The following is an 11,315-nucleotide window of genomic DNA, read 5'->3' as shown; positions in this document are numbered from 1 at the left end:
GAGGAGAATGGAGGAGAAGGGATTGTGGCGTGACCATCCCCCCTGGGGGGTGATTTCTCGCTTTCTGTCTCTATGTCTCTCTCTATCTGTCTGGCGAGCGCACACGCCCTATAGTGAAAATCTCAAAAAAAAAAAGTTTGTGTGTCAAAATAAACTACTACTTTAATTTTGTTTCTCCACCAACTTTGAAGTCCCTTTGTATATGTATATATGCATATCATATGTATGTGTATTCTTTATGGTATTGTTTGTGACAGCAAAAACAAAACAAAACAGGACATGAATCAACCTAAACATCCATCAACATGGTTAAATTATGGTATAGGCACTAAATAGAACCTTTTCTAAATTTTTTGAGAGGTTTTTGCTATAGGGCATGTGTGTGCACCAGAAAGACAGAGAGACAGAGAAACAGAAAGTGAGAAATAACCCCCCAGGGAGGATGGCCATGCCACAATCCCTTCTCCTCTATTCTCCACTTGGAATTTTAGGAATGCACACATGCCCACCTGGAGTGAGTTTAAGCCACCGGGTCTGGGATTTGAACCATGGTTGACTACATGGGACTCCAGTGACACAGCTATTACGTCAACTGCTGGTCCCATTCAAATAATTTTTAAGAATGAGCTATCTCAGGGCCAGCAGGTGGCACGGTGGTTAAGGTGCTGGACTCCCACATGGCCAACTCAGTTCGAGTCTCAGACCTGGTGGCCAGAGAATCACATCAGATGCTTGTGTGCATGTGCCCAAAATCCTGAGAGGAGAATGAAGGAGAAGGGATTGTGGCATGGCCATCCCCCCTCCCCCCCTCCAAGGGGTGATTTCTCACTTTCCCTCTCTCTGTTTTGCTCTGGTGAGCACACAAGGGCACACATCCCCTATGGGAAAAAAAAAAACTTAAAAAAAATTTTTAAAGGATAAGTATAGGAGGGACCAGCAGTTGGCGTCATGGCTATGTCGCTGAACTCCCATGTAGTATACCGCAGTTCGAGTTCCGGACCTAGAGGCTTAAACTCAAGCCGTGCGCGTGGGCACATGTGCCAAAGATCCCGAGAGAAGAATGGAGGAGAAGGGATTGTGGCATGGCCATCCGCTCTGGGGGGTGATGTCTCGCTTTCTGTCTCTCTGTCTTTCTGGTGCACACACATGCCCTATAGCAAAAATCTCTCTCAAAAAAAAAAAAAGGAAAAAAAAAGAAAGAAAGAAAAGGATATTTCTCTATGTAATAATGTGCAAAGATACCCAAGGTACATTAAGACAAAAAGCTGCAGAATATATAATATAATCATTTGTGTAAGTAGATAATAATAATATAGGTATTCTATGGAATAGCCTATTTCTTTTTTTCTTTTTTTGAGAGAGAGATTCTTGCTATAGAGTGTGTGTGCTTGCTGGAGAGAGAGAGAGACAGAGAGACGGAAAGTAAAAAATCACTCCTCAGGGAGGATGGCCATGCTGCAATCCCTTCTCCTCCATTCCCCTCTCAGGATTTTGGGCATGCACGCACATGCGCCTGGCTTGAGTTTTAAGCACTCATATGTGCCCAGTGTGAGTTTCAAGCCATTAAGTCTGGCACCCAAACCATGGTCAGCTGTAGGAATTCAGCACCTTAACTACTGTGCCACCTGCCGGCCCCTGAGTAGCCTATTTCTTTAAAAAGAAAAAAAAAAGTTAGTAGCTATTAGTTCAAAAAAGACTTATTTTGTTTTATATTATGTATTCTTGTTTACTTTTGAGTATAATGACAGTAATGACTTTTTTTTTTAGAAAGAGATTTTTGCTATAGGGCGCATGCACTAGCTGGAGAGACAGAGAGACAGAAAATGACAAATCACCCCCCTTCCAGGGTATGACCACACTGCAATCCCTTATCCTCCATTCTCCTCTCAGAATTTGGGGCATGCATGTACATGCGCCTGACTTGAGTTTCAAGTTGCTGAGTCTGGGTCTTGAACTGTGGTCAACCATATGGGAGTTCAGTGATATTACCATTATGCCATCTGCTAGTCCCAATAGTAATAATTTTCAAGAAAAGCTAGAAAAAAATGCAAACACTGGCTACCATAAAATACACTCCCAAAACTTTACTAGTTTAAATTTCAGCTGGAAGTTAATATCTTAGCTTGTATTTGATTGACAGCTAGCTGTCAGCAAAAATAAAACACCATGTAAGTGCCATGAGACATGAAGGTGACCTGGAAAAGGGAAGAGAAACACCAAAAGAAGGAAAAGTGAATGGATAAAGGAGTTAGGAGGTCACAAGGCAGATCCTGCCAAGGGATGCAAAGGGCAGACACTTTGGTAACCACTCAACAGCCATTTCTTCTCCCACCTTTCCTTTCAGAACCTGTGTCCAATGATAGAGGTTAGAAATGAAATAAACCTGCCCTCCCAGCCTCCTCTGAAACTAGAACTGGCCAGTTACCAAATGCTGGGCAATGAGTCAGAAGGGAAATTCTTACAGGATAGAACATTCTACGTAATAAAAAGAGATGCAGGGAAAAAAAAAAACAACAACTTCAGACCTCCCCACTTTGCTCGAGCTGTACAGGAACACAGTGCTTGGAATGGCAGCAACCATCTTGAAAACTGAAGAGTGATAGAGCTCACATAGAGAACAGCAGAGAAAATGGCTAACAAGGATTGGGTTCTGACAATTCTCTGGAGTTGCTGAATCAAACCTTGAATGACCTAGCTCTATATCCTCGTTAAGCAAGATAATAAGTGTTCCCATTATTTAGATCACTTTTTATTGGACATTCTGTTATTTGCATCAAAAGCATCCCCACTTACACAGCAGCCAACCACCTGCCTTTGGCAAAAATTGAGGGTCAAATGAACAGCTTTACAATCATTTTTATTATTTTGATCACAGAAGGAAGAGAGATCCCTTGCACTGAGTATCATTTTCTTTTTTTTAAAAGGATTATTTATTTAATTTTAGTTACTATCATTATTTTTTAATTTGACGAGAGAGAAAGAGAGAAGGAAAAGGGAGAAAGAAAGCCACTAGGTCCAGGACTTGAACCACAGTCAACCATGTGGAAGGAGTCCAGCACCTTAACCACCACGCCACTTGCCAGCCCCTTGAGTATCACTGTCTATTTAATGTTCAGAATTACTTTGGGTTTTCTGTTAACATGAGCAAAAAGGACCAACATTAATATCATTAGCAGCTGCTATGTGCCAAGCACTAAGCAAGGCACTTTAACTTGTGTTAGTCATCACAGCTTCCAATTGAGTCCCTTTGGCTGGTAAAATAAAATCCTATCTATATGTTTCTCACCTTATTTAAGTAAATAGTGTTTCCTTTCATTACAAATGTAGACCACAAACCACCAGTTGTACTTGTGACTTTGTCACCTATAGATATCACAGATATACTCAGATCACACTGCAGTTGTTGAAGAATTCTCGAAATATCATTGACTCTCATCGCTGTTTCAAAAGTACCATAATCATTTAGCCTGCTGCAAAAATCTTGTTATTTAATGTGTTAATAAAGAAGCGCAAATGCTACTGCATCACACATTTTTAAAATGTTTTGGTAATTGGACTGCAACATAATTGGCTTTTTATATAATCCTGTGTGTTTTATTTTATGCATTTAAAAATATTATCCAGAGAAGAGGTCCCATGGGTTTTACTAAGCTGACAAAGGCCTTGGCACAAAAGGCATTTAGACACCCCCCCTCCAGCCAGTCCCTCTTGTGATCATTCTTAATAATATCCATACAGAAAACCAGGGTGCACTTTTTAAAAGGTAAAATAAAATCAAGATATCCCCTTGTTTAAACATGAAACAAATGCAGACTCCTAAATTGGATTGATCTGGCCCTGTAGAATCTGATTTTACTGTGTTCAAGTTTCTTTTTATGCCGGCCTCCTTCTATTTCTTTGAAATATCCAGGCCATTTCCCACTCTAGGGCTCTCTCTTTCCTGTCCCCTCTGCCTAGATTGCCTGCTCTTAGAGCAGCCAATTCATTTTCATGTTCTAATGATGAGACAGGACATCGCCTCCATAGAGAAGCCTTCTTACCAATCTATGCCAAGCAGGAGCCCTCCCTTCTTCCCCACATTAGTTCCTGTTTACTTCCTTGAGAGCACTTACCACAACAGAATTATATTGTTTTCTTGTTCACTACTAAATTTCAACATCTAATATTAAGGTGCCTGGCACAACACAGAAATCTGATATTCATTGAATGAATGCATAAAGGAAAAAATAAGTCACTGAGAAAACGTTTGTTAATTCATTTATGAGTGAGGAAATTTAACATCTCAAAGATATGAAATTATTTGCCCAAGACCACTCAGTGGCAAGGGCACTTTTTTCACTTTAAATTTTAATTTTTAAAAAATTTTTTACATTTTGGGGAACCAGCAGTTAGTGTAATGGCTATGTCGCTGGACTCCCACGTAGTCGACTGCGGTTCATGTCCCGGACCCGGTGGCTTAAAACTCACACCGGGCGCATGTGCGTGCGTGCCCAAGATCCCGAGAGGAGAATGGAGGAGAAGGGATTGCGGCGTGACCATCCCTCCTGGGGGGTGATTTCTCGCTTTCTGTCTCTATGTCTCTCTCTGTCTGTCTGGCGAGCGCACGCGCCCTACAGTGAAAATCTCTCCAAAAAAAAAATGTTTTTTACATTTTAAACTTTTTTTTCTTTCTTTTTTAGGTTTTGCCATAGGATGTGTACACTCACCGGGGAGAGAGAGCCAAAGAAAGGGAAAGTGAGAAATCACCCCCTAATGGAGAAGGCCATGCCATAATCCCTTTTCCTCTATTCTCCTCTTGGAATTTTGGGCATGCACGCACATATGCCTGCAGTGATTTTTTTTTTTTTTTTGGAGAGATTTTTGTTATAGGGCACATATGCTTACCGGACAGAGAAACAGAAAGCAAAAAATCACCCTCCAGGGGGGATGGCCACACCACAATCCCTTCTCCTCCATTCTCCTCTTGGGATTTTGGGCACGCACATACATGGGCCTGGCCGAAGGTTTAAGTCGCCAGGTACAGGACTTGAACCACTTAACTATGTGGGAGTCCAGCGATTTAACCACTATGCCATCTGCTGGTCCCTCCCATGTGAGTTTTAAGCTGCAGGGTTCGGGGATTAGAACACGTGGGTCATGTAGAAGTCCAGCGCCTTAACCATCACACCATCTGCTGTTCCAAAGGTATGTATGTATGTATGTATGTATTTAACTATTTTTAGATTATTTTTTGCTATAGGGCACATGCTCTTCACAGGGAGTCAGAGAGAGAGGGGAAGTGAGAAATCATCCCCCAGAGAGGATAGCTACTTCACGATCCCTTTTCTTGGGATTTTGGGCATGCACTTGCACCTGGCACATTTTTCAAGCCACTGGGGCCCAACACCTGAATCATGCAATCAGTCATATGGGATCTAGTACCTTAACCACCTCACCATCTGGCTGACCCAGGCAAAGGTATTTTAAATAAGGTCCTACCTCCTCTCCTTAATCCCATCACCATTCCCTGTTACATTTCTACCAATCAGTGGAAAGCAGAACAGACTCAGTACAAGTTCTTATGCATGATTTCTTGAGACTTAAATGCCCCCATTACTCAAAGATATCTGCCTGACAAACCTTTGAAGCTACTTTCCATCAGTATTTCCAAGAGAACCAAGCTAAATAAAAATATATTAGGAGACTTTTAAAAATTCATGGAAAAGTGGAATTAAAGTGTGAGTTTATTTTGGGGAAAAAATTATTGAAATCCTTGCATAGTTTTTTTCATAATATGCATTTTCCATGAGCTATTGAAGATCCTTTATATTACATAGAATGGTTCTGGCTGTGTAGGTTTGTTTCTCTTTACATATACACGTATCTTTTTCATCTCTGAATCTTATAAACATAAATGCAAACAATAAATGAAAGGAAGAAAATCCAGAAAAGTGTAAACTAAAGGAGGAACAAATTAGGCAAACCGCTGCGGTAAATGCTGGTATATAAAAATATATGTGGTAGGGCCTGCCCATGGCCTGATGGTTCAGGGAGCTGGATCCCATATAACTAACCGTGTGGTTTGAGTCCCAGACTTGGTGTCTGGAAAATATGAATCCTGAAAGGAGGGAGAATGGAGAAGAAAGAATCATGGTGCAAGCATTTCCCAGGAGGGCTGCTTCCTTTCTCTCTCTGTTTCTCTGTCTCGCTCTGTTAAATGCATGTGCCGGCTGGCAAATTAAAGAAACAAAAATACATGTGATAAGGCACTGTATGCTAGCTTATATAGACCACAGTTCTGGCCACTTCCTAGTAGCCAATACAAAGTGAGAAACACAAACAGTTATATGGCATATTGTAAAGATTTAAAATATTCAATCAATGTCCAGGAGGAGCACCCAATTATTTCTCTGTCTACATCCTGAGAGAAAGTCCTCTAGTGGGTCTTTACAATAAAAGCATAGTAGGATATGGTAATTAGCATTCTAAACTATAGCCTTAGAAACAAATATAGCAAGTGTCATAGAATGGTGTCTTACAGCCTGCCTTAACAGGCCAATATAATGCCAAAGCCTATTCAACACACGACACATGGACCAGAAACATCAGCCGCATCTTAGGAACTTGTTAAAAATACAGACTCTCAGGCCCTACCCCAGTCTATATTAGAATCTGTATTTTATTAACATGATCGGCAGGTGATTCCTATGCACATTAAAGTCAAAGAAGCACTGGTCTAATCACTGAGCTTGATCTGAGGATCAAATGTGTAAGAAACTGTAACTCATTCATTCATTCAACAAATATTTACTGAAACCTTGGAATTATGAAAGAATGTCTTTAGACATTACACCCAAACATCAACATAAAGGAAAATATTGATAAGTGGAACACCACTAAAATTGAGTAATAAAGCAACCCATAGAGTAAACAATATTTGCAATAACACCAAAAAAAAAAAAAAAAGAAAGGAAGGAAGAAAAAGAGAGAGAAAGAAAGAAAGGGAATTGTGTACCTAAATATGTACCAGGCACTATCTTGACGTTGGGGACAGATAATGAACAACAAGAAAAATCTCTACCTTTATGGACCTTACATTCTAATTGGTGAAGATGAAAATAAACAAATTGAGTAAAACAAAGCAGGAAAGAGTAATAAGTCAAGGGGTGGAGTTGCAATTTTAAATAGGGTAGACAGGAAAGGCCTCATTGAAGAGGTAAAGACCTGTACAAGGTCAGGGAGGTAGCTATAAAAATATCTGGGGGAAATGTTCCAGGCAGAGAGAACACTGAGTACAAATAACCTGAGACAGGACATTTTCTAAAACAGCAAGAAGGCCAGTGTGGATGAAGAAGAGTGAGCCAGAAGTGGAGTAAATCCAGATGGGCAGGAAGTAGGGGGTTTGTCAACCATTTTAAGTATCATAGTTTTAACTGTGAGAAAAGGCAATAGGGAGCCATTGTAGAATATTAAGCAGGGAAATGATATAGTGAAACGTGTTTTTTAAGAAGATTGGTTTCGTAGAGGTAGATCGAATGGCCTGAGTGGGAGAATTCAGCTCAGTGCATACTGCACTAATCCCAATATATCGTGATTCATTCATTCAACTTATTAGGGGGCAAAGATGTATTAAGTAGTGTAGGAAGGCTGTAAAGGAGGGTGAAAACTGAGGGAACTGCCAGAGGAAGGTGAATATAAATGACATTGGAAGGAAAGAAACCTGAGACATAAGGACAGATTATTTATGGAGAAATGACACAAGTTCACAATTCAATTTAATCAGGGTTTATGGATCATACAGTAAGGGCAAAGCCATATGCTGGCTAGGATTTGGTAGGGGGCAGAAATGATACATAAAACTTGCACTTTCCCCTCAAAGCGCTTCCAGGGTGATAAACTTAGCCCCTGCCTTACATCTTTCAAGCCTGAGCTTCTTGGATTGCTACAGGTGAGGCTGACACTGGGAATAACTGATCCACTCCATTTCAGAGTGTTATTTGGTTGGTTAAGTTGCATGTTTTGTTAAACCTTGGAGCTTGTTTCATCTTCTGGGTGCAGAGGCCAAGAAACTTCAACCTGATTAGTACAAAAAGACAGCTTTAATTTGGCGGAAGGGCAAAGGAAAGGTCTTAATAACCGTTTTTGTTGGTCAGCATTGCAAATTGGTCCTAAGCCACCAGTTTTGGGGCAGTCTTGGTTTGCTTCCACCTGTGTGACCTACTGGGTCTCCCACCCTTTGCCATTCCATTTTGGAGAAAAAGGTCCCGAGGCATGAAAAGGGGAAGAAGCTAGCTTAAAGAAAATAACTGGGGGTGTGGGGAGAAAGAATTTAAAAATTGCCTACCACTAGACTGCAAGGTCTGGGAAGCAGATGCAAATGTAATGCAAATGATATGTAAATAGCTCTGTGGCCTTCTAAAAGGTTTTATACAACTGGAAGGGCCCTTGGGAAACTGCTAGCAGATAACAGTGACTCAGAAGCTGAGTGAACTATTTCAAGACAACTTTGTCACACAGACCTTTGCTGTCCTCCTAGCACAGTGCACATTGTTTGGTAACCTTTTTTCTCACTTGAATCTACCTCACCTGTTATAAATCAAAAAAAAAAAAAATCAAGCCTGTCTCTGCAGAGGTTATCTAAGTTAATTACACTTTGAAAACACTGTCTCCCTTTAGTTTTTCTCCAAACTCTTTTCTCACCCAAATAAAGCCAAGTTAAATGTGTCACTTCCCTAAAACAATACTTGTCTCCAGTGGATTATGAATGAAAATGCCTCTCAGTTCTACTTACTATGATCCTTTCAAGTTTTTTTCCCCCCAACTCAACAGGAACTGGCATATTCTCTTGGAATATCCACATGCTGTATTCAAAGTGAATCCAGAAACAAAACAAAACATACATGTAGCTGTGAAACCCAGTTCACTTCCAGGAGACACTGAAAAGCTATTCATCAAGGAAAGATGCCCTGTCAAGAATTCTGTGGCCTTGGCCATTCTAGGTATACATTTCCAAGTGAAAAACGCACATTTGAACACAATGGAATACATTTTCGTCTGTATTTATGTATTGTAAAAGGGGAGAATCTCATCCGATATGCATTTAATAAGAGCCATGTGATGAACCGAATAGCAAGTAACACCGTAAGCACTTCAGACCTAGAGCTGGGCAGTTATTCTTGGTGACAGACCCCAAGGGTCCAGAAACAACTTGCATCCACATCCACCCCCAAAAGTTTCAATACTTTTCCAATACTCTAATATCCGACAGCAGAGTCAAAGGAAAAGAAATCCCTTCCATTTCTGTGAGTTTTCTCTCTTCTGAAAGGGCTATCCTGTCAAGCCCCCAGAAAGCGACCAGGCAAAGAGGCATCAGGGGTGACGCCACACTTGGTGTCACAAACCCAGCAAAGTGCAAAGACGCGGAATCTCAACAGTGAAAAGCTGAAAAGGAGGGAAGAAGCTGGACAAGCGCAGGAAATAAATCTCAAGAGACTTAAGAAATGACAGCACCAGACAGAGCGTAACAAAGAGAGGTGAAGAAGGACTTAACCAGGGTCGGTGCTGCCCGAGTCAGGGAGTCCGGGGGCAAGGTGGCCGGGAAGGGCTGGGCAGGGCCGGGCAGGCGGGAGCGCCCTCCCGCGGCCGGGGCTGCCTCTTACCTCCTGGGCGAGTTTCTGCTTGAGCACCAGAGCGGCACACAGGTAGCCCGCGCGGCCCACGAACAGCTCGTCGGAGCCACACTCCAGGAAGGAGACTGGCGCGCAGACGGCGCACAGAGCCCGGAACTTGCCCAGCGGCTGCACATAGTCGGAGCGGCCCAGGGCGTGGTACACGAGCGTGGCCACGGCGTACACGCCCGCGCCCCCGAGCAGGAAGGCAGCGCGAAAATTTTTTTAAGCATTTTGCAACAGCTTGTCAAGTAAGGCACAGGACATATTTCAATGGAACGAAAAAGAAAAAAAAAAAAAAAAAAATCAAGCCTGTCTCTGCAGAGGTTATCTAAGTTAATTACACTTTGAAAACACTGTCTCCCTTTAGTTTTTCTCCAAACTCTTTTCTCACCCAAATAAAGCCAAGTTAAATGTGTCACTTCCCTAAAACAATACTTGTCTCCAGTGGATTATGAATGAAAATGCCTCTCAGTTCTACTTACTATGATCCTTTCAAGTTTTTTTCCCCCCAACTCAACAGGAACTGGCATATTCTCTTGGAATATCCACATGCTGTATTCAAAGTGAATCCAGAAACAAAACAAAACATACATGTAGCTGTGAAACCCAGTTCACTTCCAGGAGACACTGAAAAGCTATTCATCAAGGAAAGATGCCCAGTCAATAATTCTGTGGCCTTGGCCATTCTAGGTATACATTTCCAAGTGAAAAACGCACATTTGAACACAATGGAATACATTTTCGTCTGTATTTATGTATTGTAAAAGGGGAGAATCTCATCCGATATGCATTTAATAAGAGCCATGTGATGAACCGAATAGCAAGTAACACCGTAAGCACTTCAGACCTAGAGCTGGGCAGTTATTCTTGGTGACAGACCCCAAGGGTCCAGAAACAACTTGCATCCACATCCACCCCCAAAAGTTTCAATACTTTTCCAATACTCTAATATCCGACAGCAGAGTCAAAGGAAAAGAAATCCCTTCCATTTCTGTGAGTTTTCTCTCTTCTGAAAGGGCTATCCTGTCAAGCCCCCAGAAAGCGACCAGGCAAAGAGGCATCAGGGGTGACGCCACACTTGGTGTCACAAACCCAGCAAAGTGCAAAGACGCGGAATCTCAACAGTGAAAAGCTGAAAAGGAGGGAAGAAGCTGGACAAGCGCAGGAAATAAATCTCAAGAGACTTAAGAAATGACAGCACCAGACAGAGCGTAACAAAGAGAGGTGAAGAAGGACTTAACCAGGGTCGGTGCTGCCCGAGTCAGGGAGTCCGGGGGCAAGGTGGCCGGGAAGGGCTGGGCAGGGCCGGGCAGGCGGGAGCGCCCTCCCGCGGCCGGGGCTGCCTCTTACCTCCTGGGCGAGTTTCTGCTTGAGCACCAGAGCGGCACACAGGTAGCCCGCGCGGCCCACGAACAGCTCGTCGGAGCCACACTCCAGGAAGGAGACTGGCGCGCAGACGGCGCACAGAGCCCGGAACTTGCCCAGCGGCTGCACATAGTCGGAGCGGCCCAGGGCGTGGTACACGAGCGTGGCCACGGCGTACACGCCCGCGCCCCCGAGCAGGAAGGCAGCGCGAGTGTCAGCGTCCGGCTCGCCCCACTCTTCCGCGCGGGCGCACGCGTCTATGAGGCGCTTGGCCGAGCGCGGGGAGCGCTCCCGGGCCGC

The 11,315-nt window shown here is 42.9% G+C and overlaps 1 protein-coding gene across 1 annotated transcript in view; it reads right to left on the bottom strand.

Moving 5' to 3' along the window:
• LANCL3 (LanC like family member 3) overlaps window positions 1–11,315 on the bottom strand; it is a gene marked incomplete at its 5' end in the record, with an annotated part of 106,587 nt that extends 95,272 nt beyond the window's left edge. Inside the window, one exon of the mRNA XM_006167835.3 lies at window positions 11,001–11,315. Coding sequence (XP_006167897.1) covers window positions 11,001–11,315 — 315 coding nt within the window. The remainder of the gene's footprint in view (window positions 1–11,000) is intronic.

Source organism: Tupaia chinensis, unplaced genomic scaffold (assembly GCF_000334495.1).
Source record: "Tupaia chinensis unplaced genomic scaffold, TupChi_1.0 Scaffold145202_1, whole genome shotgun sequence".
Taxonomy (NCBI): Eukaryota; Metazoa; Chordata; class Mammalia; order Scandentia; family Tupaiidae; genus Tupaia; species Tupaia belangeri.
The sequence above is the reverse complement of the archived record's forward strand: the minus strand, read 5'-3'. Positions and strand labels throughout refer to the sequence as shown.